At 49.0% G+C, this 27,437-nt stretch overlaps 12 protein-coding genes across 12 annotated transcripts; 8 read left to right on the forward strand and 4 right to left on the reverse strand.

The window, feature by feature from the left end:
- Positions 1-289: 289 nt before the first annotated feature.
- Positions 290-1,030, forward strand: BC939DRAFT_481651 (uncharacterized protein; the record flags this gene model as incomplete). The annotated part of the gene is made up of 1 exon (XM_051559044.1): positions 290-1,030. One exon carries the CDS (start codon positions 290-292, stop codon positions 1,028-1,030), a length of 741 nt encoding a protein of 246 aa, XP_051406931.1.
- Positions 1,031-1,780: 750 nt separating this feature from the next.
- BC939DRAFT_467594 (uncharacterized protein) lies at positions 1,781-2,547 on the reverse strand. Its single transcript, XM_051557803.1, has one exon. The coding sequence runs from the start codon at positions 2,499-2,501 to the stop codon at positions 1,902-1,904; it is 600 nt and encodes a 199-aa protein (XP_051406932.1). The 5' UTR covers positions 2,502-2,547; the 3' UTR covers positions 1,781-1,901.
- A 433-nt stretch (positions 2,548-2,980) lies between these two features.
- BC939DRAFT_416693 (chorismate synthase) lies at positions 2,981-5,070 on the reverse strand. Its single transcript, XM_051553015.1, has 5 exons — positions 4,769-5,070; positions 4,407-4,629; positions 4,012-4,247; positions 3,416-3,894; positions 2,981-3,321 (listed from the first exon to the last, which is right to left on the reverse strand). The coding sequence occupies exons 1-5, from the start codon at positions 4,934-4,936 to the stop codon at positions 3,171-3,173; spliced, it is 1,257 nt and encodes a 418-aa protein (XP_051406933.1). The 5' UTR covers positions 4,937-5,070; the 3' UTR covers positions 2,981-3,170.
- A 159-nt stretch (positions 5,071-5,229) lies between these two features.
- On the reverse strand, positions 5,230-8,125 carry BC939DRAFT_467598 (glutamate-cysteine ligase-domain-containing protein). The gene is made up of 6 exons (XM_051557804.1): positions 7,655-8,125; positions 7,405-7,527; positions 7,140-7,313; positions 6,595-7,006; positions 5,977-6,438; positions 5,230-5,873 (listed from the first exon to the last, which is right to left on the reverse strand). The coding sequence occupies exons 1-6, from the start codon at positions 7,927-7,929 to the stop codon at positions 5,325-5,327; spliced, it is 1,995 nt and encodes a 664-aa protein (XP_051406934.1). The 5' UTR covers positions 7,930-8,125; the 3' UTR covers positions 5,230-5,324.
- Positions 8,126-9,079: 954 nt separating this feature from the next.
- On the forward strand, positions 9,080-11,108 carry BC939DRAFT_467601 (uncharacterized protein). The gene is made up of 5 exons (XM_051557805.1): positions 9,080-9,375; positions 9,500-9,735; positions 9,950-10,090; positions 10,231-10,647; positions 10,757-11,108. The coding sequence occupies exons 1-5, from the start codon at positions 9,273-9,275 to the stop codon at positions 10,814-10,816; spliced, it is 957 nt and encodes a 318-aa protein (XP_051406935.1). The 5' UTR covers positions 9,080-9,272; the 3' UTR covers positions 10,817-11,108.
- Positions 11,109-13,569: 2,461 nt separating this feature from the next.
- BC939DRAFT_467604 (uncharacterized protein) lies at positions 13,570-15,751 on the forward strand. Its single transcript, XM_051557806.1, has 3 exons — positions 13,570-14,241; positions 14,322-14,582; positions 14,682-15,751. The coding sequence occupies exons 1-3, from the start codon at positions 13,693-13,695 to the stop codon at positions 15,612-15,614; spliced, it is 1,743 nt and encodes a 580-aa protein (XP_051406936.1). The 5' UTR covers positions 13,570-13,692; the 3' UTR covers positions 15,615-15,751.
- A 92-nt stretch (positions 15,752-15,843) lies between these two features.
- On the forward strand, positions 15,844-19,050 carry BC939DRAFT_507900 (minichromosome maintenance protein 3; the record flags this gene model as incomplete). Its single annotated transcript, XM_051560941.1, has 8 exons — positions 15,844-15,915; positions 16,019-16,131; positions 16,232-16,437; positions 16,530-16,902; positions 16,994-17,242; positions 17,324-17,856; positions 17,949-18,226; positions 18,322-19,050. The coding sequence occupies 8 exons, from the start codon at positions 15,844-15,846 to the stop codon at positions 19,048-19,050; spliced, it is 2,553 nt and encodes an 850-aa protein (XP_051406937.1).
- A 57-nt stretch (positions 19,051-19,107) lies between these two features.
- Positions 19,108-20,213, reverse strand: BC939DRAFT_28643 (uncharacterized protein). Its single transcript, XM_051551251.1, has 4 exons — positions 20,138-20,213; positions 19,760-19,886; positions 19,459-19,519; positions 19,108-19,362 (listed from the first exon to the last, which is right to left on the reverse strand). The coding sequence occupies exons 2-4, from the start codon at positions 19,811-19,813 to the stop codon at positions 19,166-19,168; spliced, it is 312 nt and encodes a 103-aa protein (XP_051406938.1). The 5' UTR covers positions 19,814-19,886; positions 20,138-20,213; the 3' UTR covers positions 19,108-19,165.
- A 318-nt stretch (positions 20,214-20,531) lies between these two features.
- BC939DRAFT_28614 (uncharacterized protein) lies at positions 20,532-21,728 on the forward strand. Its single transcript, XM_051551248.1, has 3 exons — positions 20,532-20,826; positions 20,958-20,990; positions 21,117-21,728. Exons 1-3 carry the CDS (start codon positions 20,732-20,734, stop codon positions 21,673-21,675), a joined length of 687 nt encoding a protein of 228 aa, XP_051406939.1. The 5' UTR covers positions 20,532-20,731; the 3' UTR covers positions 21,676-21,728.
- Positions 21,729-23,259: 1,531 nt separating this feature from the next.
- BC939DRAFT_28722 (uncharacterized protein) lies at positions 23,260-24,150 on the forward strand. Its single transcript, XM_051551257.1, has one exon. It carries the CDS (start codon positions 23,341-23,343, stop codon positions 23,848-23,850), a length of 510 nt encoding a protein of 169 aa, XP_051406940.1. The 5' UTR covers positions 23,260-23,340; the 3' UTR covers positions 23,851-24,150.
- On the forward strand, positions 23,997-25,035 carry BC939DRAFT_28767 (uncharacterized protein). Its single transcript, XM_051551264.1, has 2 exons — positions 23,997-24,396; positions 24,519-25,035. The coding sequence occupies exons 1-2, from the start codon at positions 24,301-24,303 to the stop codon at positions 24,879-24,881; spliced, it is 459 nt and encodes a 152-aa protein (XP_051406941.1). The 5' UTR covers positions 23,997-24,300; the 3' UTR covers positions 24,882-25,035.
- On the forward strand, positions 25,024-27,407 carry BC939DRAFT_28738 (P-loop containing nucleoside triphosphate hydrolase protein). Its single transcript, XM_051551259.1, has 4 exons — positions 25,024-25,727; positions 25,855-25,978; positions 26,091-26,807; positions 26,907-27,407. Exons 1-4 carry the CDS (start codon positions 25,165-25,167, stop codon positions 27,294-27,296), a joined length of 1,794 nt encoding a protein of 597 aa, XP_051406942.1. The 5' UTR covers positions 25,024-25,164; the 3' UTR covers positions 27,297-27,407.
- The last annotated feature ends 30 nt before the right edge of the window (positions 27,408-27,437 follow it).

Consider the following 27,437-nt stretch of genomic DNA (forward strand, 5'->3'; position numbering starts at 1 on the left):
GCGCGTAGTATGAAAAAAAAAAAATTCATTTGTCGGAAAGTTCAAACATTTCTGAGCACTAAAGGATATCAAAGACCACTCATCGACCTTCGTCCCGATGATGTTCATGCCCTGATCTCTTCCCTCCTAAACATCCGATTCCGATTCATCCTAACTAACCATCTCACACCCCAACACTCGCTGTTATATTTAGAGCAATTGAACCAGGACTCTGCCTTACGCCCTCTCGGTTCTTCACATTCATCACACACACCCCTCCCCAAATCTCGTCAACAACCTCAACCGCACTATGAAGTTCTCAACAGCTGCCCTTGTCGGCGTGCTCTCCCTCGCTCTTTCCTACTTCCCGTCCTCAGTACAGGCCTGCGAGCGCGAATGTCAGGTGAATGTCTCGCACGCCTTCGCTGACAAGTACCAGATCGTCTCTAGCCATTACTTCACACTCCTCAACCGCAAAATCGAGGAATCCCTCTTCTATGGTATCCCAGTCGCCCAGACCCTGTCTCCTGCGGAATCAACAGCAGCGGTCAAAACCATCCAAGATTCCATCGTCAAGGCCCAGAATGCTTGGGATGTCACTATCTTCCCCACGGTCTTTGACACGATCTTCAAGGACGAGCCCAAGTTTAAAGGCGACTGCAACCATCCTCATCGCGTGAGGCAGCCTCCACTGGGTGTTAATTGGACCATGCCCGATTGCCACAATATGGACTACATCTGCGGCAACCCACCCTCGATCTGTCATTTTATGCCGATGATCAAGCACAGGATCGTGAGGAAGCTGATTATGCAGCTGCAGTCCAGGGTCGACGGTGATGACTCGGATGTGTATACGAATTTCATTGCGCCAGCGTTGCAGACGCTGTTGACGGGGCAGACGAAATTGCAGCAGTATTCGGCCACGTTGCACGGAAATCTGAACCAAATTTTGGAGGCTGTCAAAAATGAACTGGACGAGTTTGCGGACGAGTCGCAGTGGAAGAGAGAGTGGGACATGGAAATCAAGATCTTGCTCTTGACTTTCCCATAAAGTATACTATATATCTACTTAGCAATAATAAACAATCCTTGAGCACTCAAAAGAAGATCTTCGCCTAGCTCGAAGTATCCTGGCGAGCCGTGAAAAGAAGGAGGACTTCCCTCTCAGTGACGCAGTAATCATCGGAAGGTAGATGCGTGCATAGCATGTCAGGCGGGCTGTCATTGAACACGATGGCCCATAATGCGGGGGAAGCGGGAAGCGGCTGGAAAGGCGAAGCACTTATGGGGATGCATAGAAGCATTGCCGCAGCGCAAAAAAAGGGGGGAGAAGCAATTGGTGAAGCGCGTTCTTGGCTGTGGAGCATAGACACTGACATAGACAGCACCGCGTCGGAATGAAAAAAAGACGGAGGGGGCGTAAAATAAAATTGATACGCAACTCTCGATTGACATCCCAGCAATCCCATCTCATCTCTATGAGCCCTAGCAAAAAAGGCCATGTTGCCAAGACTCCATCTTCTTCAGGAATGAGGAGTAAGGACAGAGAAGAAAGGAAGAAACCGCAACATGCCGAGAGTTGCTCCTACGGGAGCACTTCCAAAGCTGCTTTCGATGGATGAGGACACCCATCCGTGCGTGGACTGCGCGCATCAATTTCCTTTTCTGGAAAACGAGTCAATTCAACGCGGCCAGTGTTTTGCCAGGGGCCCTCTTTGCTGCACAGCCATAGTGATTCACATATAAATACCATGCAAACAACCTTCTTTCTTTCTTTCTTTTCTTTCTTTTCTTCTTTATAACCATCAGCACAACCGCTACCAGCATCGAAAGCAACAACATCAGCAACACCATTCAGACCAACATTATCACACCTCACCTCGCCCAACACACAAGAATGGCCCCCTCCCGTCGCTTCATCGTCACTTGCTCGCACCACTGCCACTGCAACCACGCTGCCGACCATGTCGCCGTCTCCATTGCATCCACAGCCGCTGCCACAACCACATCCACAACCAAGGCTTCATCCGCGCCTCTGCCCCTGCTCCCCACCCCTCCTTCATCCCCGCAATTGACGCCCTCGTCGTCCTCTGCGCCGGACTCGCCCGTGGGCCATGGCCATATCCTGTGCCCCCCTGACGATCACCTCGAGACCCTGATCCTACCGACAGCCCAGCATTGAGCTCAACTGCAACTGCGGCTGCTCCATTGAACGAACACGCTACACTTCCCAGCGTTCGACCGTAACCCAATATCACATAGCATGAACATGCACATATGTGTCTGTGCCTCTGCAACAAACCCAAGCAACGTTCCCTCGACCTCGGCACACCTCCCCCCTCCCTTCGTGCTTCGCGCTTGGCACATAGACCAGCAACAAATTTGCCGCGGAAGGGAAACAAACTTTGCCCGCGAGGCATGGACTGCAGCAGGAACATCCGACAAGCACGAATGGCTGTCCTTCTCCCACTGCGCAGAACAAAGGATATGTCAGCCAATTCGAACGACTTTTTAGTCGTCATTTTGAAGTACCCTTGTTCCTTTGCTCAGGGTCTTCCTAGAAACAGGAAATCACAATAAATTTATATTTTATTTTATTTTTACAACCGACAAAGACAGGGACCAATTGAGAGAGGAAGAAATATTCATCCGCACCAATGGAATGAATAAGCCGGCTACACAATATTTTTTTTTTTTCAGGAACCAGGAACAAGTTCATCTTTCGAACGTGTCTTCAAGGCGTTTCATCCACTGCGCCACAACTTCTTTTTTTTCCTGGTTCCCTCTCCTTGTTTGCCCAACATCCACAGTATCTCTGATACCCAACACTTTTTTTCCTTTATCACACGCTTGCTTCGACATTTGAAAGCATGTCGATGCATGCTCTACATCCCCCTCTTAAATCTGAGCGTGAATCTCAAATAAAATAGAAGTGTAATTGCACCCAACAACAAATGGACGCACATGCCAAGACGAGCGAGTACAGAAAAAACCCACATGGCTGAATATGAATAATGCAATGCGGAAAGGTTTATTTGAAAGTTTTGATGAAGATCATCGTAATTTCTTGGTTTTTAGATTCCCGATAAATATATGAGATACATAAGACGATGGGTGAAACGCATGCGTGCGCGCGTGAAAATGCAGCGCCAAAAGACGCCTTTCTGTTCCTTTTTTCCCGTCGTTCCATTTTACTCTGTCTTGGGCTTGGCGGCCTCGTCAACCTTGATGGCCTGACCGCCAGGCACCATCATGACAAAGGGAGCGGGGCGAAGAGGGGTATCGGGCATGGGGGGCAACAATGCAGCGGCGCTCTGTCTTGCCAGCTGGGCCATAACAGCACTATCGATCATTGAGCGTAGCATAAAAAAAACTCATCAGCGATCTGAACTTAATCAGTCTGAGCATAAAAACAGCAAAGGTAAAAGATACTTACTCCATGATGACCAAGGCTGCCATGGCCTCAACGATGGGTGTCGCTCTAGGGACAACACAGGGGTCATGACGGCCTCTCGTCGCCAAAACTCCATCGACACCATTATAACTCGTCGTCTTCTGCTCCTGACTGATCGTCGCCGGCGACTTGAATCCGATCCTGAAGTAAATATTCTCTCCGTTCGAGATACCGCCCTGGATTCCACCAGAGTAGTTGGTCTTCGTTCCAAGGACCTTCTGTCCCTTGCGTCCGACCTTGGCCACCCAGGCATCGTTATGCAAATGGCCCGGAACCTGCGTGCCGCCGAATCCAGATCCGATCTCAAAGGCCTTTGTGGCCGGGATCGACAACATCGCATGCGCAAGCTTGGCCTCCAATTTATCGAAGCAGGGCTCACCCAATCCAGTGGGCACGTTGCGGATCACGCAGGTGACGGTGCCTCCGATCGAATCGTTTGCCTCCTTTGCCTCGATAATACGCTAAATAACAAAGAGAGGGGAAGGGGTCATCGACAAAAAAGGTAAACAATGTTTAGGCCCGAATTACCTTATCGCATAACAATCGACGCCGTGATCAAAAATTCTTATGTGCTCTACCTGAGTCATCTTCTTAGAAATCTCCTTGTCGGGACACCGAGTAGCCTCCGCATCGATCATCTCGCGAGTCACCGTGCTCAACAACTCCACAAACTCCTCCGAGGGTGTGCCCTTCTCGTTCTGTTCCTCAATGAAGGGCATCGCAACCTTGCCGACCGAGGACACAAATGCTACAACCTCGGTTCCAAACGCCTCCTTCAGGAACTTTTCTGCCACAGCTCCAGCAGCGACACGACCTGACACAACCGAATAAATAAAACAACAACAACAACATACACACCACACACACGAAAAGTAAAGTACACGACATTAGAATTTCCGAGCTACTTTCATGCAATCCGTTCAATTAACACGGCACCATAGGAGCACGTGTTATACCCTCCCTGTTTCCTTACCAATAGTCTCGCGAGCACTAGCGCGTCCGCCGCCCGACGAAGCCTTCAGTCCGTACTTGAGCAAGTATGTCCAGTCGGCATGGGAGGGGCGAGGGTACAGATCTGTCTCGGTATAGTCGTGAGGGCGCTGATCCTGATTGGGCACCGTCAATCCAATGGGAGTGCCCAACGTGTGTCCAAATTCTGTGCCGGACATAATTGTCACCCTGTCCTTCTCATCGCGCTGTAATCGCACATGGGAAATCAATCGAGTCAATTCAGTGGATATTTTATCACCAAAAAGAAAAAAAAAAGAAAAAAACACCCATTTGATAAAGAACACAAATGCAAAATGAACACTCAACAGAAAGTAGTTAGCTTACAGGAGTGGTCAGGTTGCTTTGACCAGGGCGTCTGCGGGTCAGTTGTGGCTGAATATCGTCCTCGGTCAAGGCGAGTCCGGGTGGGCACCCATCAATGATACAGCCGACGCCCTTGCAGTGTGACTCTCCATAGGTCGTGACACGGAAGTGAGTTCCAAAGGTTGACATGGTAAAGTCCTGTTTATCTTCTTGTGATGGCGGTGGTGATTCAAGGAATGGTGCTGTACAAGTTCTTGCTGATGTCGCGAAGAATGGGTCGGAGATATGGTTCTTATTTCTGAAATAGGATAGGGAAGTAAGGGTGACTCAAGAAGCTGGGACAACTGACTGTGCTCGATATTGCGCAGAATATGAAGGCTTAGTATCTGACACAGTCACCACCTTCGAGTCATAGCTCCATGAACGCGGCGCCAGGCACAGCTCTGAAAAGAGTGGTACTCACACACACAGGGTTTCGTTTCCGCCGAGCATAAACAGCATCATGAGGATTATTACTCATGCATTTTTTATTTCATTTCTGTCCGGGCCATTGTAACCCATATCTATATTTTGTTCCTCATACAGAAAAGTTGCCCAGAAGTTCCGGCACCTGGACCTCGCCCGTGTTGATCTTCTCCACCATCTTGACCAGGTCGTAATTAATCTTCTCCGATACCACAGAGTCCTGCTTATAATCCGGATGGTTCTGCACAAACTGCCTCATCCACGACGCCGCCGTCATCAGCGTACCGTTCGCACGTTTCTTGATCAACTCCAAATACTTGCTAATCTCGCACCGTGTTTCAATGTCGATGTTCAGCGTATTCAAATAATTGTTGACAAGACCCAGCAAACCAGGGAATCCCTTCTCAGAGCTGCCGTTGATAATCTCGTCAATCGTCATCAGCTCGTACTCGTCCGAGCGATCCATTCCTGCTGAAAGATGAGCGTGTGCGCTTGTAGTCGTTCCACGAGGCAGGGTCGCATTGGCCACAAGGGGTGATCCAGAGGGTGTTCCTGCTGCTGGGGTGCCAGGGCGGGACTGAGGGAAGATTTGCTTACGGAAGTGGAACTTCTCCTGCAAGACAGCATTCCTATGATGGGCCACTTTCATGTTCTCATCCACCTACAAAATCATGAATAGGATCAAAAAAACTGTTAGCAACACTCTGAAAACTGGATATAGTTATTTCAATTCGTATTCAGCACAACAGGATCACATAGCTTACCTTGGAAATGGGAATGTAAAAGTTAGTGTTGAAGCTGAGAACAGCACGGGTGACAAGGACAATAAAGATCGCAAATGCCGCATTCTCAAAGTCTGTGAGCTGAATTTCCATAGATCGGAACTCGACACGCCAGCCAATGGGGCTCGTCTTGGAGGGCGGGGGCTTGAAGCGCATGGTCTGCCAATTTGTGCTCTGCAGGTTCTCAAAGTGATCCGTGCTCTCATGATCATCAACGTTCAGCAGCTCGTGGAAAATGACCAGAGGATCGCGGATAAAGAGATGGGAGATATGGCGGGCGAGCAGGTCGTCGATGCCGTTCTCGGACAGCTTCTTGTAAATGTCCTTGTCGTAAACCAGGGGTATATCGTTGTACTCGGGTTTGTTATTCGGGTCGTTGGAGATGTACGAGTCAATCGAATCGTAGCGCGACTTTGCAATCTTGTACTTGTTGTCCTTCAGTGGCTAGTAAGAGATCGTAAGATGATGCAGAAATGGTGCCATTTGACGTTCAGCACGCGTAACACTCAAAGATTTTTTCGTTATTTGCAACACATGGTCACAAACAGATGTGTAAGTAATATCCACACAATTTTTTTTGCCAAACGTTGATCGCAGTACCTTCAGTCCTCGCTCTTCCTCGGTTCTGTCGTCGACGGATTGAGCAATCACGTTCCATCTGCAATCCACATCGCTTAAATATCCGCGGTAGATCGGTGCAGCTGCTGTCAAAGCAAGCATGATGGGTCCCAATGTCGCCATCTGATCATAGATCTTACGAGCCTCCTCAACATTAACAGCCTGGAAGGTGATTTGCAGACAACAGCATCCCATGCCAAAGGCCATAGCGTCCATGTAAATATGATCCGGCAGCGCAGCGCCCTCTTCAATTGCATTCTTGTCCTCGGGATAATCGTGAAAAGTCGGGATAGTGGGGTCAATGAATGGCTTGGGCGTGTTCTTGTCATGGAAGATAGGCATGTTGATTGCCACCTTGGATCCACGGCGCCGGCGAATATTCGCAGTCAACGTTCTGATCAATTGAGTTGAGAGAGATGTACAACGCTTGAGTATCAAGGGAAAAAAAAAAAAATGGCGACTTTGACCATTGACACTCTTCGCTCATAAAGTAACTTGGCAAGAATGCTGTCCTGTCGAAAACTTACGGAAAGCGAGCGTGGGCATTGATAATCTCGTCAGGCACGAAAAGACTGCGGGCAGCAGGTCCATGGGGCTCGTGATGGGGATCCAGACCGTCACCAGCACATCCAAGACGCGGGTACGATGTCAAAGTGAGAGGAACCTCATTCGGCTTCATGAATTTCTTGGCCAGTTCACGTCTATCATTCAGAGAAATAAGAATTAAGCAGCTGTGTTAGCACTTTTTGGAGCCTGAATGCCTAAGTGCCGATTGGAAATTCAAAGCAGTACCTAAGTTTCATATTCCGTTCGACGGCCAGCAGATCGCGAGGAAGACCCATGTAGGGCTCGCCAGGAGTGCCCTCCAGCATGTAGCGACCATACTCTGGATGCCAGGAGGAGTTGACTAGCAGTCTTTTGAGAACAGATTAGCTTAGTCGAGTTAGCAATAGGACAGTTTGCTTGGTTTTTTACAACGTAACCATGGCATTGGCATTGGTATTGGTATTGGACCGGTCGATCTTGCTCGCACTTTACTTACTTCTTGGCAGGGTTAATCATTGCCTCCTCCTCTTCCTTGGCCAGCTCCTGGAGGATTTCCCAGACACGCAGACTGAGCTTGGCACGCTGGTTCTTATCGTCGTAGCTGATAACCATGTACTCGATCTCATCGCCCCAGAGAAGACAGTCTTTCTGGGAGTCCTTGGTAGCTTCCCAGAGGTTGAGAAACTGAATGATACCGTGGGTGCGGACGTGGTCGGCGTACTGTTTGGCCTCCTCCCAAGGCATGGGTGTTCCGAGCGACAGCAGACCCATGGTGTATGAATGAGTGGTTGGATGAAGAGGAAAGGAAACGGAATGAGAGAAGAGAGGGAGAGAAGGGAAGGAAGCGTGTAAAGAGAGGAGGAGGAGGAGGAAGAGAAGAGAACTTAGGAATAAAAAGAATAAGGTACAGTTGCTGGAGGCCAACACTGCTAACACAAACACAAACACGGTCCACGTTGGGAAGGAGCGCAATTGGCCGTGAGAAGGAAAACGGTGTTCCCTCCTTCCCCTTAACACATTAGTAATTGATAGAAAAATTTTCGGCGCACCTTCTGCTGCGATCGAGGAAAGGACACAGAACCCAAAAGCCTAAAGGATCCACGCAACAGGTACGAAGCAGCCCCCACCCCCCATTGGGGGCTGCAGTAGGAGGCCTATGTCGTGGGAGCCCCTTGGCCACGACATGGCGCGCTAGGCCTATTTTTAGCTCCATCCTTGCTGACGAATCCAACAAACATGTAGATATCCCAACGTATCATCGGCTCAATTGACCCCAGTTATCAATTGCAAAGTAGGTTTCCCTCTGGCCCGCAATATGGCTCTACTCTCTCTTCATGGGCGGAAAATGCGACTGCGCAGAGACACTCGTATGTATGGCAACAACTGACGCGAGGCGTTGCCACTAAACGCGTCCTTGGCTAGCTCCGACTACGCCCATACGTACACAAACACACTCACTGCTCATCATGTACGTTGCGGTGCCTACATCCCTTTCAGGGACCACGTCCCTATGTTCTGGACTTGGGCTGGAGATGTGCTTCCCATCGGCATACGCCTAATGTTTCTTCGGTCCCTTTTTACAGCGGCTTTTTTTTCTTTTTTTTTTATTAACATAAATCCCCATGAGCACCGGTCCCTTTTTACAGCGGCGGGAATGTGTCGAGCCTAGATATTTTCACTCGGTCGTGTGGAAGACACGCTCTTCGATTCGTCCAACAGGACACACCTTTGTGCGGCCTGTATGCGTGTGTTTGTGGTTTGATTCCATGCAACTAATTTGGCTGAGGAAAGAAAAAAGAAGATTGGGAAGACACAAAAGTCCAATAATCCGGGAGTGCAAACAGGGCCCAGCTGAGCCCCACCAACAGTCAAGGATTGACTTTTACTAATTCAGGTACACTCTTTTTTTTACCGCGGGGCAGCACCATCGGTCGGGACGACCTCAACGACTCGCGAGAGCACTTGCTCATCCTTCTGAATTCCTTTTCCTCATTCCTTTTTCTAGGGACTCGATTCTCATCTCATCTTCTTTCCTCTATTCCTTCTTTCTCTCTCTCGTCCCCACCAAACATCACCACCAACCACCCAAGTGCGATACTATACTATATCCCATCATGGCTCCAGCTGTCCCACCCGCGGTCATCTTCGACCTTCAAAACGTCCACACAGCACTCTCTGCCCCTGTGCCTGACCAAGAAGCCCTTGTCAACATCATTGGTATGTGTCTCTGTTATGGTGCACTTTGCCAGGAAATCCCCCCCTTTTACATCCCTTCTATTGTACATGTACCTGATTGGCCCACATGTTATCCCCTCTACTAATTGAAAACGAATACCTATAGGACGAAGAGAGTACCAGCAGTTGGTTAACCTTGCTCGCCACTACAAGGCCACGTACTCGGTCGATCTTTCCGCAGAGCTCAACAGGCGCATCATCGGAAGCGTGGGATCATTACTGGCGGGTGCCTGTCAGCACAAGATTTTGGCTCAAGTTCACTACCTTCATCGTGCAGGCAAATCCAACCGCAAGTACGAGGCCCTGAGGAAGAAGGACACCGCTGTCGAGGTCTTTTGCGAGGCAAGTTATTTTATTTTTGCATCTTTGCGCTCACTGCATCTACACCGCTCGTTTTTCTCGCTCGGTGCACCGCTCAAGCACCGCTTATGCATTGGTCATGTTTGTGGGTATCACCATGCAGGAAAGAACGTGTGGAAGGCAAAATAAATGAAGTAAGCACAGATAAAGAAACGAAACCAATCTGACATGGGAGCAACATCCCGTTTTCTTATAGATCTTGGTGGGAAGAACCCCCGAGGACTTACGGGAACTCCGCGAGGCGTTTACCGCTGTGCACAATGCTGACATCCAGGCGCACGTTCTCTCCTACCTTAAAGATGATCTCACCAAGACCTTTTTCATTGACATCCTCAAGGTAAAATATACATTTGCATGGCTCCAGAAACAAAAGCAGCAACAGCAAATAGTTTTGTTTCATGGGTAATGTACTAATTTTTTTAACATTCTTTTCTTTTTTGTTACTCTTTTTCAAATAAATTATTTCCGGCGGTACAGGACAAGGAAGATAAGCCTGTGGAGAATGTCGGGGCAGAGATCGAGCGCCTGCACCAACTGCTCCAAGCACAGGAAATCCCCGCGTTGCTCAAATACGTTTCCTCGCTCACCACAGCTCAGCTCCATACCGTCGTCAAATCTTACAATGCCCACTACATGGACGCGCACGTAGTGACGACCATTGAGAAAAACTTCAAGCACAAAGGCGAACATATTGATATCATCCTGTTTACAATCATGCAGGCGGCCGACCCTGCCCGCCATGTTTCCCTGTTGTTTGAAGAGTCGATGTCGGGCCTGGGTACCAATGAGGATCAGCTTTCGAGACTGGTCGTAGTTAACCGCGGAAAGTTCATGGATAAGGTCAAGGCCACATACCAAATGGACTACAGCCGTACTTTGGCGGACCGTGTCAGGGTAAGTCGCGTTTTCTGATTGGTATAAGATCGATAGGACACGTCCATATTCTGGCGCACGGGAAATGTACGGTATTGCTCATCGCATTCTCCCCTTGTTCATTTCATAGGGAGATACATCGGGTCTTTATAGCAACTTGATCTGTCATATGATTAACCAAACCATCTAAATGCTTTGAGCAGAAGTATGTCCGTGGGGCACTGAGACATGGCGCGATTGTAAAGCAGTTGCATATAGCAAAATTAAATTATCAGACGAGAAAAGGAATGCGTGGGCTACAATGCTCCTTGAAAGCTGCTTCATGGCTGGTTTCTTCTCAAAGTGGAAATGAAAATAGAGACATGGACTGTTTGCATCGAGGATTCTCCACTTTTTGCTCCTCAGAAGGCTGTTTCCGATTTGCGAGACCCTTTGACCAATTCAAGAACTTATGCATCGGGAGATTATGCGCCTACTATAGCTATCTATGTCCAGTAGACGCGATGGGCACAATCATCTAGCCAAGCATACACGTCTAGATGCCCTCAGCGCTCTGGGGTGCAGGGTAGGACTCCAGTTAGTTTAAAGGAAATTGGTATTGGTAAACTTTTTTTAAAGTACGCCAACGTTTACACTCCTTTCATTTTTTATAAAAAAGCTTATTGGTCTCACCCTTTCATCAACAGAGCGCCAATAGCGCCAGCTCTACTAGTCTCCACAGAAACCCATAGACTGGCATCCACACCATCCACATGGTCCAGCCCTCATCCTCTGCGCTCAAAACTATCCCCTGTGCTGGTAGCTATCAAATATCGAAGCAGCTACAGCAGCCATTACACTCGCTCTCAGTTGACATAGCAAAACCATGAATTGCCAGCCTGCTGTCTCCACAGCTGTCTCCGGACTTTTACGGATCCAGCGATCCATATCCTTAGATATCTAAGGAGCAGTTCGAGGCCATCAAGCCCAACAAGAAAGTTCAAGAATTTTATCGAGAACAAAATGAACTCATTACCAATCTCTTGGACCCGCCCGAGAACCGAGGGGGGCACGTTGACCAAGAAGAGAGGGTCAGCTTAAGATAATAAATGGATGCCTTGAACATGGGCATAGTAACATTCGTTGCTGAGAGGAATACGACAAGAAGTATCGATAACTGCTTGCGACACGACAGGCTGTTTGACGAATGTGATGCTGTTCTTGTTACAGCTGTATGCTGCTATTTCATCAAAGTCACTGTCGATGTTTGCGGCCATGGCCGGCTCGTTCATGGACCTACTCTTGGATATCATTCTTATTTATACCGTTTGAGCGCCGACCAAGAACAATCGGTTCAAGAATCCATCTCTATGCAATTGTACACCATACATAGCAGATTGGCGGTAGCGATTGTTCTCCATTGAGGAGATACTTTGTTAACCACTAGACCTTGGAATACTATCCTCCTGGGGATAACCGTGTATGGAACTATAGGAATGGTTGTATTTAGGCCCACCCAGGGCCACAACAATATTGCAACTCACTGTATATGTCGTACTGCTACCATTCACTGCAGCTTTATTATGCGGTTCGAATGAAATATGAACGTTGGCATTTATTAACCATCGTTCACTCCTTTGTGTTTTCAAATGATGTACTGCTATTGCTAGATTGAATCGGTTAGGACATCGCTCGAAGGGAAGGAAAAGGCACCCATGCTCAACGTGCTCGCCTTTGTCTTTTATGGGAGTCGCTTCGATAGGTGTCAGCAACGGGGACTCCAACTGAACCATTTTTCTCAGGCGTATGCTGCTGTAAATATACATCATTAACACTTTTTTATTCAACCTGCTAAGCTTGCTATCGAGCAGGCGTGGCGCCGTTCATCTACTGCAAGTCACTGTCCCATTAGGGTATAACACTGCAAAGACCTTGGTGCAGGATCACGGAAACGATCTGATGGTCAATGGATTGGGCCTGATTACGTTGTTACACGGTCAATTTTGCTGGTGACTAGTTCCAGTAAGTACCGTTGCCGTGGCACTGATCGCCCTTCGTTTGAGGGTCTGAACAGCCTATGGTGAGCGCCGGCACAAGAAAGGAGCACTATTACGCGATCTTAGATGTATGCCATATATAGTCGAGGCTGCCTGTGTTTCCTTCTTGTAGTGTTAGTCAATAGAGTGAATCCACCTCATTGTCAGCAAGGCTGCAAATCCAGCTTTCTTGAAGGAGTTGACATATCTTTGAGAAGACGAAACTATGCAAGCACTGTCCTACTGTATGCTATCGGTGCAGAATTTGGCAGGCAGGCACATGCGCAGCATATCATGCTAGAAAAAGCTTGCATATGGAGGTGAATATGATCACAGCACCCGACACACCTCTGATCGAGAACCATGGTATCAGCGTGAGCCATTAGGTAACGAGAGCTACACTCTGGCCTCAACTAGCGATATTCGGTTTCTACTGTGGTGCCTTAAAGCGCTGTAGATCAGATTGGAGGCATTACCAAATGTCGGACGCGCGTTTGTCCATATATAATATGCGACTTCGCATGCGCCAGAACACTGCATGTCCAAGTAAAAAAGAGTTGCTGGCAAGAGATGGATGCCACTGACACCTAGTGCAGGCAGGCAGACAACCAGACAGGCAGGCGGATGGCAAGTGGATCAAAGGCATGCCGCCTACAGATGCCTACATATACCAACCATCCTGAATAGCGTCTCGAAGCTATACGCGTAAAATGCCAACCAAGGAATGCTTTTGTTGATAGCCTAGCGTGTTTAGAGATGACACGACATTCTATTGGCCAGGGCAGGTGCGGTTCAGGGCAGTGCGGAAAATAAAGTTGCGGCGCGCTCCTGTAGCCAATTATCGATCAAGACAATGCAGGGACAAGGAAGAACTCTCCAGAGTGTGCTCATTAAGAGGCCGGGAAATAAAGTAGACACCTAAGCTGCGGGCTTGCCCATAGATGAGAATGAGTCATCGCCCTTCTCATCCCTCATTCCTTCTTCCTTCTTCCTTCTTCCGTCTTTTGACTCTGCATCTGTTTTCTCGTGCCGCAACCAGACCAACCCCTCTATGGGCATCCTCAACCCCGTCTGCGTTGCCACCGATGGTACATATGTCTACGCACTGGCATATGCCCCGTCCTTCAACGACTCGTCTTCCTCCTACAACATCCTCATCAAGTCCAACGCAAACCCTCCTTATACTCTCGACAACCTCTCCTGGACTCTAGTCAGCGCAGTGCCTCGGGATGCCTACTACTATCTCGGAGAAGACAACATCAATGGCCACGATTATGGCTGCTTAGCCGATGCCACAGGAGTCTTTACCGCGCTCGCACGCTCCTCCAAGAGCTCCAGGGATGCCGCCGCAGACAATGTGTCCCGAGGACTGCAGTACCAACCTTACGGAAATGTGTGGAAGAATGTCAGCACCTCGCAGGGATACGTCTGGAACGAACTCAGCAGCTCTCAACTGGTCAACATCAAGGACCCTGTAACAGGTGTAACCGCCATCATTCATGCTTCGATCGCGAGTCATAACTCGACCAGCGCCATCGCCGTCGCAGCTCTGAATACCAATACTCTCACTATGATCCAGAATCCGTCAATGTGGTCCTTGGTAAGGTACTGCTGACTCTCCAGAACAGGGTATAAGGGCCACAAACGTCAACTAACGCTAACCCTATTGGATGACGACAGGACCTCAACAAGTTTGGTCTGATGCAGGGACTGGCAATTCTAGGAAACGGCACAATGTATGGCATAGGCAGGAACTTGACAAGCAACTTCATGCAGCGTGCAGCCTTGACAGCAATCCCTATCTCAAATGGATCAACAGTCGCACCGTTTGAGGATTCTCTCATACCCATAAGTGCGGATGGCCTTGCCGGTGCCTGTGGAGACGACATAAACGGTTTAAACATGCTCCCTTGGGGAAATAAGATCGTATTCACCTGCGCAGTAAGTAAACCCCGTCACTCAGTGAGCACAGCTGCCATAAGCATCAACATTCACTATTTGTGCTCTTACGCCCTCTTTTTAATGCTTCTCCCATATCAGTCGCCATCTTCAGCACAATCTTATTCCGACGTGTTTATTTACGATGGGAAGCTATCCAGTATGCTCGGCTACTACCCTGGAGCCTTTGATAATTTCAGGTCGTCCGCAATTGTCCAAGGCAGCTCTGGGTCCTACATATTTATACACAACAGCACGGGCGTTTTTAGTGCGCCAGTCGAAGGAGGTTTCGTAGGGATATGGCAAAGCTCTAATGCCAGGATCAGCATCGCGGATCACTATGGAAGCAACCCCAACCCAAGCAGTGTACCCGCGTCAACACAACCATCATCTTCAACGCAAAATCTAGGAAACGGAACGGGTAGCAGTAGTAACGCGGGGCTGATAGGAGGTGTATGTGCAGCTCTTGTTGTCCTTGCAGCGGCAGTGTATGCTTTTTACAACCGTAGACGACGCCAGGCCCAGAACAAGGTCCAGCCACCAGCTCAGCCAGTTCAGCAACAACTCCCAGGTGCCATATGCGACGGTAAATTCGACGCGGGCGATGCGCCTTTTGAAGCGACTATGAAATCGGAAGTATTGGGTCCGTGGCCTAGACATGTGCGCACGGTTCAACAGCATCAACAGCAACATTTCCTCTATTTACCGTCAGTTCCTCCCACTGGGACTACACCGCCGTACTTGCCGTCCCTCCCTCTTGCAAGTAATATCTTAAATTCGCCGGGTGCTATGGACATTCAGTTGCCGGTCATAATCCACGCACCCCACACAAGCCCTGTCATTTCCCTCATCGAGCCGAACAGTAGCCATTCTGTCTCTGCTTGGGAGCCCCAGCCCTTTATCCCTCCCAACGCCAATACGTCTCCACCAAGCTTGGACGCGTATCCTAGTAGTATCCACTCGCCGTCCCAGACCCAGACGCCAAGTGTCCCAAGGCGCACTAGGCCGAGCATCAACCAGATTCCTCTCAATTAGTTAAAGACACCCTTATATTCCTATGGCCCCATGCGAAGGACGAGTCAGCCGTTACTTGTCGAAATAGTTTCCAGCAGCATGCGTCGCGTCGCGTTTCTCGCAAGAGTCACACTCTACTTCATTAAGGGTTTTTGTAAACAGTTTAATTAAGCGTCGCGTCGTTTTTGTGTAATCTCTAGCCCTCCAGCTCCTTTCTTTTCATCCACCTCATCCATAACTCACCCTCGCCATGGCTGCCAGACTCGCGGACGAGATTGCAAAGGAGCGTGTAAACCACTACATCAACTTTCTCGACAGCGACGTAGGTTTCCCCTCGTGTTTTAAGGGCACCTTTATTCCATCTTGCGTCGTACCTGAAAAGTCGTAGTTTCACCACCGACTAAACGATTCCCTCGATCTACTAGCATGGCGTCAATGAGTACAAGAATGAAATCCGCAACATGGTTAACGCGGGTACAAAGCGTCTGGTCGTCAGTTTGGACCGTCTTAGAGACCACAACGTCGAGGAGACAACCAAGTGAGTTATCACACTGCAGAGGTTCCAGCAGAGTTCGTCCATGTCATTCAAGGGGAGCTCCTGCTGACTAAATTGCCCTTGCATATTTCTGGAAACATAGGCTTATGAACTCTCCTATGGAGTATATTCCAGCATTCACACAGGCGCTCATGGAGGTCGCAGAGACGATTCAGCCTGCAACGGATGGTGAAAGAGTCATGTACATTGGACTCAAGGGAAGCTTTGGAGATCATCATGTCAACCCTCGTACATTGCGCGCCAAGCATCTCGGAAAGCTTGTCTGCCTGGAGGGAATCGTTACGCGCTGTAAGTCTCGACGGACGGCAGCTATGCACTCAAATGATCCATTAAAACAGATTATTTTTCTGACTTTGACGGCTCGATTGTGAACTCTTTAGGCGGATTGGTTAGACCAAAAGTCATTCACAGCGTGCACTACTGCCCAAAGACCGAAAACTTTCACGAGAAGAAATATATCGATGGCACTATGATGACAAATGAACTGGCGACGGGCTCCGCATACTTGCAGATGGACGATGACGGTAATCCATTGGAGACCGAGTTTGGAATGTCGACATATCGCGATCATCAGGGCATCTCTATTCAGGAAATGCCTGAGCGCGCACCCGCAGGCCAATTACCTCGCAGTATCGATGTGTTGTTGGACGATGATCTGGTCGACAAGGTCAAGCCTGGTGATAGAATTCAGGTCGTGGGTGTCTACAGGACCTTGGGAAGCAGAGATGCCAAGTCGACTTCATCTACTTTCAAGTATGTGACAAAAATTGACGGATCCGGACCATTTGGATTTGCATCATGTTTTGGATTGCTGCTAACTGTCGATTGTCACTTGCTACTTCAGGACTGTTATCCTCGCCAACTACATCACGACTTTTGCGGGCAAGGCTGGCAATGGTATTGCACAGCCTACTATCACCGATACTGATATTGAGAATATCAAGAAAGTTGCAAAGAGAAAGAAAGCTTTTGAGATTCTGTCCAACTCCCTTGCACCATCAATTTTTGGACATGAATACATCAAGAAGGCTGTCTTCCTAATGTTGCTCGGAGGCATGGAGAAGAATCTGAGCAATGGCACTCATATCAGAGGGTACGTCACAAGTCAGAAGCTGTCGATTGAAAACAGTGCTTTGTTGTAAAATCTGACACGGTATCTATTATCAATTACTAGAGATATCAACATTCTCATGGTGGGCGATCCATCAACAGCAAAGTCGCAGATCCTTCGATTCGTTCTGAACACTGCCCCTCTCGCCATCGCTACGACAGGCCGTGGATCTTCCGGTGTCGGTTTGACTGCGGCTGTGACGACAGACAAGGAGACTGGGGAGCGCAAGCTGGAGGCCGGAGCCATGGTGTTGGCCGATAGAGGAATTGTCTGCATTGATGAGTTTGACAAGATGTCGGATGTCGACCGAGTTGCGATTCACGAAGTCATGGAGCAGCAGACCGTGACGATTGCCAAGGCTGGAATCCACACCTCGCTGAACGCCCGTTGCAGCGTCATTGCTGCCGCCAACCCTATTTACGGACAGTATGACGAAGCCATTCCAGCGCATCGCAACATTGCCTTGCCGGACTCGCTATTATCGCGTTTCGATCTGTTGTTTGTGGTCACGGATAAACCCAATGACATTCGTGATAGACTAATTTCGGAACACGTCTTGCGCATGCATCGCTATGTTCCCCCCGGTGTTGAAGAAGGTAACTCTAGTGCATCTGAGCTCTTTGTTGTGATGAACTATTAACGGAAAGGCAGCATGTACTAACGAAGTTGACATCGTGTTATCGTATAGGTGCGCCCATTCCCGACATTGCAAAACAGAACTTGGACGTGGGAGCTGATGAGGAGGAAGTCAAGGATACACCAGTGTTTGAAAAGTACAATGAGCTGATCCACGGAGGTATTCAGAGCAGGAGCGCGCAAAAGAACATTCTCTCGATGGCATTCCTTAAGAAGTATATCCACTATGCCAAGTCCAGAATCAAGCCTGTGCTTACTCAGGGCGCTGCTGACAAGATTGCAAACGCATACACCGACATCCGAAACAAGGCGGTTGAGGACTCTCAAAAGGTATGGATAATTTTGCCTTTATATAGTTGATGACCGCGCCGTCATGAACTGAAGCGACGATGATAACCAATGTTTCATTTCCACAATCACTTTAGGTTGCACCCGCCACCGCCCGTACTTTAGAGACATTGATCCGTATTGCGACCGCACATGCAAAGGCCCGTTTGTCCAGCTTTGTACAGGATCAAGATGCGGAGGCAGCAATTGACATTCTCAAATTTGCATTATTCAAGGAGGCGCCGAAGAAGAAGTCGCGCAGCAAGAGAGTCCGTTATGACAGACCGCTTGGCGAGTCTGACACTGATGACAGCGACGATGACGATGAACAGGACGCACGACAGTCGACCAACGGCCAGAGGAGAACGTCTACCAGAGCTAGCCAGCCGTCGGTATCAGCCAAGGGCAAGGCGCCTGTTCGGGAGTCGCTGGAGGAGGGCATGGAGATGATGGACATTGATGGTGACCATGAAGTCGAGGAGGAATTGACGGCGACACGTAGGGTGTCTCGTCGTTCGCAGGGATCGTCTGCAGCGACCAACATTCCGTCGCAAGGCTCATCGACTGGCTCACGCATTAACGGATCACACTATGTCCCTGGAGGAGAGATCCACCCTAGCCGACAGGAACTGTTCCAGGCCCGGACGAACAGGCTGATCATGAACAGCGAAGAGGACAGTCTTGGATTTGAGGATCTGTTGTCGGCTGTAAACAAAGACCTGGAGATTGAGGAGCTCTTTGGACCGGCAGAGGCAACGGCAATTTTGAATAAGATGAACGACGCCAATAAGCTGATGTTCAGCGAGGGAGTGGTCTACAAAATTTAGATACGAGAATGACCAAGCGCGGCAAAAGCATACGTAAACTATTCAACAAGACCATAAAATAATGCATAATCTCTATATCTAATTTTATTGTTATAAAGCCAGGGGCTGATGAGGTCTATTGGAAGCGCTGGAGAGCCTTTTTGGGAAGGAAACGGCCCCACATCCTGAGGACGACTTTCTTGAAATAGGGACGGCGACCGGCAAGCGTTGCAACTGTGAGGAGGACACAGCTGTAAAGAGGTAGGGTTGTGCAGAGATAGGCGATCCGAAAGGACCAAGGGCCCTCCTTCATGGACCCATCCAACTTGAACACTATTATTGTACGAAGACATGAGTGGGAGAATGTTTTGGGTCAATGGTGGAGCAGCGACAACGATAAAAAAAAACACGATGAATAAGTGACCTTACCATCTCTGAGAAGAGGTTTGACGACCATGACGGTGGAGCTACCAGTGACAGCAAAGACGCCCTGAGAAAATGAAGGAAAAGGAGTTATTTTCAGATGTTTGCAAACAAAAAACTCAGGGACAAGGAAGATCAGTGTTACACAGACTTCATAAACCCACATGCTGATCGAAAAAAAGGAGAAAGATTCAGGGGAGTAGAACCATAGTCATCTCGCGTTATCTCGCCCTTGATTTTCACACCCATCAACAACAAAATGAGGAAAAGAAAGGAAAAAAATACTAGAAAAAGATACCATACTTACCATAATAATCGTCCATTCCTTCCACCAATTATAACTGAAGCGGACCCTTGTCATCTCTTCATGAAACGACAATGGGGCCTTACCGGTTACTGTTGCTGCTGCTGCTGCTGATTCTTCTGTCAAGAGCCTGGCTGCAGATCCTGCTGCAGAGGTCGAAGTCGCCGTAGCTGATGATGTTGACGAAGATGAGGACGAAGAAGACGTGTACTTTCGAGAAACAATCGATACTCTTGTCTGTTGCTTACGAATAAAAGAAGACATAATCGGTGTTGATGATGTTGGTGAAGCTGTCGAAGGATGTGAATAGGACAACGTGGAGGGCGATCCGGCTGGTCGGGTCGAGAGAGATCTGGCGTGAAGCAGGGAGCGCAGAGTTGCTGGGGCCGTATCAGCAGCGAAGGGTGAAGAAAGCGAAGAAGATGAAGGGGAGGGGTGATAGAATCGTTTCATGAGGGAATATGGGGTCGTGGTGGCAGGGGCTGATAAAGAGGAGGAAGGGGCGAGGGTGTGCTGCTGCGCTGAAGCAAAGACGAGTCGCCGGGTCGACTGCTGTGATAGGGATGAGCAAGTGGCCTGGGCCACTCGAGAGAACATGATTAGGGATCTAAATCGACGCACACGGGAGATGGAAAAGGAAGGAGTTGTGTTTGATTCCAACGAGCGAAGTAAGGGATGGGGAAGGAGGGGGAGAGAGGGAGGGAGGGATGACGTTCAGGAACAACAGAAATGATTCGTTGTTTTCGTTTGAACGAATGAGGAGTTCCACAGGGAGAAGCACAGTAGCAAAGACGGTTGTCACTTTGAAGATGACAAAGCCACATTGCGAGGAATAGGGAAAAAAGCAAAAAAGTGAAATTGGTCCACCCACTAAAAAAAAGGGAGGGGACGCGTGTCCAGCTGTGCTCGACATTCCACCTTTTTTTTTCACGCAACGCACAAAGCACATCAGGACGAACAAAAGATCAAGCAACCATGGTGAATTCATCAGCAAACGGCCTTCATCTCGACGATGAGACTCGTAACCAGGAGATCGTAACCAGTCTGCGCGGATTCCTTAAGCATCAGACGTATGTCAATAAAAAACAACACCTTGACACTAAAAACTATGCACGAAAACCACCTTGCTATATTGCACTGGACTCACGCACATCTATCCTATTTTCTTTAAACAATACGCCATGGGCAAATTGACAAATAGTGAACGAGTCTCATTATACAAGGAATTCAACGAGTATGTTCATATCCGAACACACAGCATTGGCATTGGCTATAAAAAATCCCCTCCCCTCCCCAGAGTCTATATTTCGTTTCGTTATATTGGAATGCTGATTGAGCCACTATCTTTCTTCGTTTGTAGTGCGTTCAAGGAATATACAGCAAAGCGAATGACATCAGAAGAATATGCGACGATCTGCAACATCGTCACCCAAGGATTCGTCGAGCTCTCGATCGAGATCCTGGCCCTTGAAGCCCACCTCGGAGGACCCACGCATACCTCTACCATAAACGGCTCCGCACCCACACCATCATCAACAACAACACTGACGGCAACAGAAACATCAATAGAGAGCACGCCCAACAGGATCTCCTTGGACTCACCAGAACACGCCCAACTAATCCGTCAAGTCCAATTGCTCGAAAAACAAAAGTTGGCCTTGACGGTTCAGGGTCAGAAGTGGGCGATGGCGAAACAGGAACAGGAGGCAGAGGATGAGAAGGAGCGGGAGGCAGAGCTTCAGACGGATCGTGTGGTGAGCATAGAAACGGAGGAGCAAGGTGATGAGGGTGTTGAGGCTGAGGTTGAGGCGACGGCTGTGCAAGGCAGCGATTCGCATACGCAGGCAGTGAATGGGGAAGGGATCAAGTTGTCTGGGGAGGAGTGGCAAGCCAAACTGGATGGGAACCGTGCAAGGTAAGGAAGAGCATTAAAGGCCAACATCATTTAGTATATTTGGTACAGACCGTCGATTGATTGATGATTTCTTCTACTCATCAATAGACTGAACGAGGTTGTGGAGGAGATCAACGACAAGTTGGCGGATATTCAGGAAGCCATTGCGGTTCTTGTGTTGTAGCAGAAGTAGAAAAATAAAGGAGCGAAACTTTATTGCTCCTTTTTCGATTCATACTTGTCCCGTGATAAGCATAAGGATTAAAGTATATACCAGTAGCAGAGAAGTAAACTTTTTTTTTCTTGCACTGTTGGTAACAGGTGTGATTGGGCCGTTGAAGGAAGAGAAAACGTGGGATTTCCCGCTTGTATGGTGGTGTGATGGGCACAAAGAAGCGGGGATACGGAGAAAGAACTGTCCAGAGGTTCATTTTTCTTGTAAAGACAGTTGGTACGACCGGCCAAAAATAACTCCGGCAGCCTTTGAGTTACCTAGAATGTCTGGATACTTTTTTCCACTAAGGGCGAAAAAGATCGTTGTGTGTGCGTGTGGGGGGGATCTCAGATTTAACCTTGGGAAGTGTATGTGTGAGGGTTTTTTAAAGCGGGTAAAGTCGGTCGACTTTGCGTGGTGATGATGATGATGATGATGATGACAAGCGTCTCGATGTTGCTCATTTCTTTCAGTCGGCGGAATGATGCGAGAGATAAGAATGTGCAACTGGAACAAAATGTGGTGGGTAAATACAAATAACAGGTTATATTTCTCACGCCCACTCAGCTGCAGTGCAGCAATAGGGACAGCTGCTAAGTAGAGTGTATGGAAAAAGAGGGTTGAGCTGGATGTGAAACGAACAGGGTTTTAAGGATAGATCCCATTGAGCTTCTTTCCGTTACCGACATTAATCAAAGAGGGCCTGGTTCCTGGGATCTCAACAAGAGGGATTTGATCTTTGTGGAGCGAGAAACAAAAAAAAAAAAAGTATGATGAACTGGAGACAGACTAGTTTAGGAAGGGATGCGTAGATCCCTCGGGTAGTGCGAATGCACTGTTACAGCATGGTGCCAGAGAGGGTATGTACAGCAGTGTAGAAATGCCCTTATGCCGTTTGAATGCATAGTCCTGCAGCACACACGTTGGGGCTGCTTCTTCCTTTCAGTGCAGAGAATGAGGGGGGAGGGGCGGCTTCCTCTTTTTTGCCCTCTTTTTCTTTGTCTGTTCCCGGGATCGAAATTCTCGCCCTTCCATGCGACATGCCTTTTTCAAACAAATAGAGTAATAGGGAAATAGAGTAGTGCGGCTCATATGCTTATATGCGGTAGTCTAAGGGGGCGTTTGAGTCGGATCTAAACAGACAAGGCCCGGGTTCGTGTGCTGTGTGGTGAGTGGGCCTGTTTCATTTTGGGTGGGCCCACTCTCGCACCCGCCCATCCGCCCATCCCACCCACCCTTCTTTTTTCAGTCTGCACTGCGCTCGATGCGACGCAAGTCTAGATGTAAACCAAGACTGCGATACACGCGGATAACCATCTTCCTCCCTCCTTCAATCGCTCGCTCTCTTTTCTTTTATCTGCCGGCCTTTCCTTTCCTTTCCTCCTCTTCTCTTCTTAACAACCTCCGCTTCCTCCCCTCCTCCCCTCCTCCTCCCTCCCCCCTCCCCACTCCCCGCCCCGTCTCTGCTGTCCAGCAATGCGTATCTTCGACAAGTTCTTCGGTGTCGTCGCACCCGCCACCGGTGCCCCCATCCTCGCTGGCCTCTATGCCATCGTCGGCTTAGTCTTCGCCATCCTCTGCTTCGGTCGCTGTAAGTGCCATCCATCCAGCATCCAGCATTCAGCATCCCAGCCTACCCCTCTACACACACGCACACGTCTCAACAACAATATCCACTTTACATTCAGCTCGGAACATGGCACCGAGTGCGAGATCGCATATAAAATTATCACACCTTGCCCTCATACCCATCCATCCACTCCACTCCACCCCACTCTACTCTGCCGTATCACATTTGCAGAGCATCGACCGTGCTCCCTCCTCCCTCCCTTGCCTCCTTTTACATGTCGTAATGGATTTTCCAAAGATTCTTTTTTCAAAAGGAGGAGCCAGAGAACCAGGGAGTCACGGAGCCAGGAACCAAAGGGGAAATATCCCATCTCCCTTTTTATTGTGATTACCGGGGATTCGACCTTTCTTTTTTAGCATAATGTCCGATAAGAACACACCGATCTTACCGGAATTATCTTCTATGTTTTTGGGCGCTCATTTCTTCCCCCCTCCGCATTCTCCAGTGTCATCCCCTGCTCGTTTGATCTTGCTCTGTGGGGCTGGATTGAAGTGGGTAGCAAGGCCCGCTTAAGGAAAAGGAAATTCGAGACTATCTCTACCTCTATGGCACCACTGTTTTCATCTCTTCGTCATTCACCCGGGCTGCTGCTCTCATATCTCGTGTAATCCCCATGGGGAATTATTTTTTGCGTTTACCGTTCTTACCGGGGATTGATGATTCTGCGCACGAACACAAACAAGATAAAATGCGCTATTTATTTATTTATTTCTTCACACGCCTTATGGAGATGTCCCGACGGATACCGTTCTTTATCTCTTGATACACGATACTAAAAACATGCTGGCTTACTTTTAATAGGGATCATGCCTCATGCCGAGACCGATCTCGCCATCCCTTGGGCTGTTATCTGCCTTCTCCTCCTCGTCACCGGTGCCTATGGTCTCCATGCCACTCTCAAGGTACTGAACCGACACAAACACGAAATCAGCGGACGCATGAATTCTAGCGTATATCACAAACGAACCCTTTTGATTATTATTATTATTATTGACGCTTTGCCGATCACTTGAAAAAATAATAGGGCAGCACCTGGCACCGTCGCCAGTTCGTCTCCTTCTCCTGGGGATTCCTTCTGATGTTCCTTTGCTGGGCCATTGTCTACATTGCCGTTGAGGAGCACCACGTCGAGAAGGTCAACAAAGGTTGTGAGGAGCGCAACCCCAGCTGGGGTGAGGGAGTGTGCGATTCTCGCCGCAAGAAGGCTGCGACCATTGCCACTGCCCTTGTCACCGTCGGCGCGATCCTTGGTTTCTACTTCACCTTGGTCCTCTCCAAGTGGGTCGGCGGTCTCGAGTGGGAGGAGCACCTCGAGAAGGAGAGACGTCTCGAACAGTGGCGCAATGGCCACGGAGAGAAACCCGAGGACGTTGTTGTGAACGTCTAGACCAAAGTCTGGCTCACCATTCATTAGAACATAGCTCCCTCCTGGGAATAAACCCGTAATACGTATCTGTAGCCCAGCATCGCATTTGTAACCTGGTTGTTCTCTGGCCCTCCTGGGCAGTCACCAGAAAGAAAAAAAAATTGAGCAGTCAGTCAGTCTAGCGAGTTTCGAGGTGCTTTGAAAGAAAAGGGGTCGAGGGGGATCCGTTTCCTCGCTTTCTTGATCTCTGCGCCATCGCTCCTCTTTTCATCCTCATCCCCTCAGGAATCCAACACTTCCAGTCATGAGCGAGCAGAACGACAACACCACCCCTCCCACCAACAAGCTCTCGGGATTGAACCTGAACCCCAACGCTGGCAGCTTCATCCCCCGCGTTGCAGCCAAGCCCTTCGTGCCCTCATGGATGCCCCAGCCCGCTGCTGCCGCCCCTCCCGCAGCACCCTCCTCCTCGGGTATCGACTTCAACCGTCCTCCCCCCGCTGCTGTCTTGAACAAGAGCGCTGAGACCGCCCCTGCCCCTGCCCCTGATTCCTCGGCAATCGACTTCAATCGTCCTCCCCCTGCAGCCGTCTTGAACAAGACCGTCGAAACCGCCCCTGCTCCCGCAGCTGCTCCTGCCCCCAAGCCCGCTTCGCCAGCACCCAAGGCCCCTGTCGCTGAGGCACCGAAGAAAAAGGCTGAGGCACCTAAGCCCGCCCCCGCCCCCGCCGCTGCTCCTGCACCCGTCGAGGAAGAAGAGGATGTCGATCAAGAGACATTGGACGAGTTTTTCGGAAAGGAACACGTCAACGTTATCTTTATCGGACACGTCGATGCCGGAAAGTCGACCATGGGAGGCCGTATCCTGTAAGCAACTTGTTAGCACTGACATAAGGCTTTTTTTTTTTTTTTTTTTTTTTTTTTTTTTTTGGGTGCTTGTCACTGGACTTTGTATGACACTGCTAATCATGGATGATGTTTTGTCAATTCTTAGGGAGGCCACTGGAATGATCGACAAGAGAACTCTGGAAAAGTACGAGAAAGACGCCAAGGAGGTCGGAAGAGATTCTTGGTGGTTGTCCTGGGCTTTGGATACCAACGCTGAGGAGCGTGCCAAGGTAAGAACAGCATGGGATGCAAATGTTGACCGATATGCAGGACATTTAGTGGCGATAAACTTATCATCGTCCGATTCTTTTCGATCCGATATTTTGTTGCACGATCCTATAGGGTAAGACTGTCGAGTGCGGACGTGCTTATTTCGAGACCGATCTCCGCCGCTATACCATCTTGGACGCTCCTGGGCATAAGACCTATGTTCCCAGCATGATCGGAGGTGCCGCACAAGCAGACTGTGCTGTTTTGGTTATCTCTGCTCGTAAGGGAGAGTTCGAGACTGGATTCGAAAACGGTGGACAGACCCGTGAACACGCCCAGTTGGCCAAGAGCGGAGGAGTCAACAAGCTGGTGGTTGTGATCAACAAGATGGACGACCCTACCGTGAACTGGTCCAAGGAGAGATACGATGAGTGTGTTTCCAAACTGACACCCTTTTTGAAGGCGAACGGATACAACATGAAGACCGATGTCGTGTTCATGCCCGTTTCTGGATTCACCGGAGCCAACATCAAGAAGAGTCTCGACGCCAAGGAGTGCGACTGGTACAAGGGACCCTCGCTGTTGGATTATCTGGATCAGCTCAAGATGGCCGAGCGCAAGGTTGGAGCTCCTCTTCGCATGCCCATCAGTGAAAAATACAAGGACATGGGTACGGTCGTCGTCGGAAAGATTGAGGCTGGGTCGATCAAGAAGGGTGCTCATCTTTTGATGATGCCCAACTCTGCCAAGGTCGAGGTCCAGGCCATCTTCAACGAACTTGAGGAGGAGATTCCAGCAGCGGCCGTTGGTGACAACATTCGTCTGCGTCTCCGTGGTATTGAAGAAGAAGTAAGTTGCGGAGTAATTCTATCACCATGGAACATATTTACATTCATAAGAAAGATCTGATCTAACATCTTGCTTTGTTATTCTTTCTTGTTCTACTAGGATATCATGATCGGATTCGTGCTCTGCAGCCCCAAAAACCCCATTCATGCTGTTTCGAGGTTCGAGGCTACTTTGGGAATTTTGGACCACAAGAACATTATCTGTGCCGGCTACACGGCAGTATTGCACATCCATAACGCGATTGAAGAGATCACACTATCGGCGATGCTTCATTTGATCGACAAGAAAACCGGTCGCAAGTCGAAGAGACCCCCACAGTTCTTGAAGAAGGGCCAGCAGGGTATTGTGATGATTGAGACCGGAGGACCGCTTTGTGTCGAGACGTTTGCAGATTCGCCTCGCATGGGTCGCTTCACGCTCCGTGATGAGGGCAAGACCATCGCCATCGGAAAGATTACCAAGCTCCACTACGATAACGAGAAAGCCTAAATCAGCATCAGCATCAACATCAGCATCGTGTCGCCGAATGCGGATACCATTAAAATAAATAAAGTAAGGCGAAGAACCCACAAAGGCATAGAACGAAATATTTATTTTATGATCATTTTGTGCGAAAGCTTTTTTCAAAGA

The sequence above is a fragment of the Gamsiella multidivaricata genome (genome assembly GCF_025024155.1).
Source record: "Gamsiella multidivaricata strain RSA 2152 chromosome Unknown BC939scaffold_110, whole genome shotgun sequence".
Taxonomy (NCBI): domain Eukaryota; kingdom Fungi; phylum Mortierellomycota; class Mortierellomycetes; order Mortierellales; family Mortierellaceae; genus Gamsiella; species Gamsiella multidivaricata.

Bases quoted from the DNA above. Each gene is read 5' to 3' on its own strand.
- BC939DRAFT_467594 (XM_051557803.1), bottom strand. From the start codon at position 2,501: ATGACGACTAAAAAGTCGTTCGAATTGGCTGACATATCCTTTGTTCTG.
- BC939DRAFT_416693 (XM_051553015.1), bottom strand. From the start codon at position 4,936: ATGTCAACCTTTGGAACTCACTTCCGTGTCACGACCTATGGAGAGTCA. The intron at 4,248-4,406 runs GTAAGGAAACAG...CGGTTGTGTCAG, and splicing joins TAGTGCTCGCGAGACTATTG to GTCGTGTCGCTGCTGGAGCT. The intron at 3,895-4,011 runs GTAGAGCACATA...TTTGTTATTTAG, and splicing joins TTTCTAAGAAGATGACTCAG to CGTATTATCGAGGCAAAGGA.
- BC939DRAFT_467598 (XM_051557804.1), bottom strand. From the start codon at position 7,929: ATGGGTCTGCTGTCGCTCGGAACACCCATGCCTTGGGAGGAGGCCAAA. The intron at 7,314-7,404 runs GTACTGCTTTGA...TCTGAATGATAG, and splicing joins GAACGGAATATGAAACTTAG to ACGTGAACTGGCCAAGAAAT. The intron at 6,439-6,594 runs GTACTGCGATCA...ATCTCTTACTAG, and splicing joins AGGAAGAGCGAGGACTGAAG to CCACTGAAGGACAACAAGTA.
- BC939DRAFT_467601 (XM_051557805.1), top strand. From the start codon at position 9,273: ATGGCTCCAGCTGTCCCACCCGCGGTCATCTTCGACCTTCAAAACGTC. The intron at 9,376-9,499 runs GTATGTGTCTCT...GAATACCTATAG, and splicing joins AGCCCTTGTCAACATCATTG to GACGAAGAGAGTACCAGCAG. The intron at 10,648-10,756 runs GTAAGTCGCGTT...TTCATTTCATAG, and splicing joins CTTTGGCGGACCGTGTCAGG to GGAGATACATCGGGTCTTTA.
- BC939DRAFT_467604 (XM_051557806.1), top strand. From the start codon at position 13,693: ATGGGCATCCTCAACCCCGTCTGCGTTGCCACCGATGGTACATATGTC. The intron at 14,242-14,321 runs GTAAGGTACTGC...GGATGACGACAG, and splicing joins ATCCGTCAATGTGGTCCTTG to GACCTCAACAAGTTTGGTCT. The intron at 14,583-14,681 runs GTAAGTAAACCC...CTCCCATATCAG, and splicing joins AGATCGTATTCACCTGCGCA to TCGCCATCTTCAGCACAATC.
- BC939DRAFT_28643 (XM_051551251.1), bottom strand. From the start codon at position 19,813: ATGACAAGGGTCCGCTTCAGTTATAATTGGTGGAAGGAATGGACGATT. The intron at 19,520-19,759 runs GTAAGTATGGTA...TCATTTTCTCAG, and splicing joins AGGAATGGACGATTATTATG to GGCGTCTTTGCTGTCACTGG. The intron at 19,363-19,458 runs GTAAGGTCACTT...GTACAATAATAG, and splicing joins CAAACCTCTTCTCAGAGATG to TGTTCAAGTTGGATGGGTCC.
- BC939DRAFT_28614 (XM_051551248.1), top strand. From the start codon at position 20,732: ATGGTGAATTCATCAGCAAACGGCCTTCATCTCGACGATGAGACTCGT. The intron at 20,827-20,957 runs GTATGTCAATAA...ATTGACAAATAG, and splicing joins GGATTCCTTAAGCATCAGAC to TGAACGAGTCTCATTATACA. The intron at 20,991-21,116 runs GTATGTTCATAT...CTTCGTTTGTAG, and splicing joins TTATACAAGGAATTCAACGA to TGCGTTCAAGGAATATACAG.
- BC939DRAFT_28722 (XM_051551257.1), top strand. From the start codon at position 23,341: ATGCGTATCTTCGACAAGTTCTTCGGTGTCGTCGCACCCGCCACCGGT.
- BC939DRAFT_28767 (XM_051551264.1), top strand. From the start codon at position 24,301: ATGCCTCATGCCGAGACCGATCTCGCCATCCCTTGGGCTGTTATCTGC. The intron at 24,397-24,518 runs GTACTGAACCGA...AAAAAATAATAG, and splicing joins GTCTCCATGCCACTCTCAAG to GGCAGCACCTGGCACCGTCG.
- BC939DRAFT_28738 (XM_051551259.1), top strand. From the start codon at position 25,165: ATGAGCGAGCAGAACGACAACACCACCCCTCCCACCAACAAGCTCTCG. The intron at 25,728-25,854 runs GTAAGCAACTTG...GTCAATTCTTAG, and splicing joins ACCATGGGAGGCCGTATCCT to GGAGGCCACTGGAATGATCG. The intron at 25,979-26,090 runs GTAAGAACAGCA...ACGATCCTATAG, and splicing joins ACGCTGAGGAGCGTGCCAAG to GGTAAGACTGTCGAGTGCGG.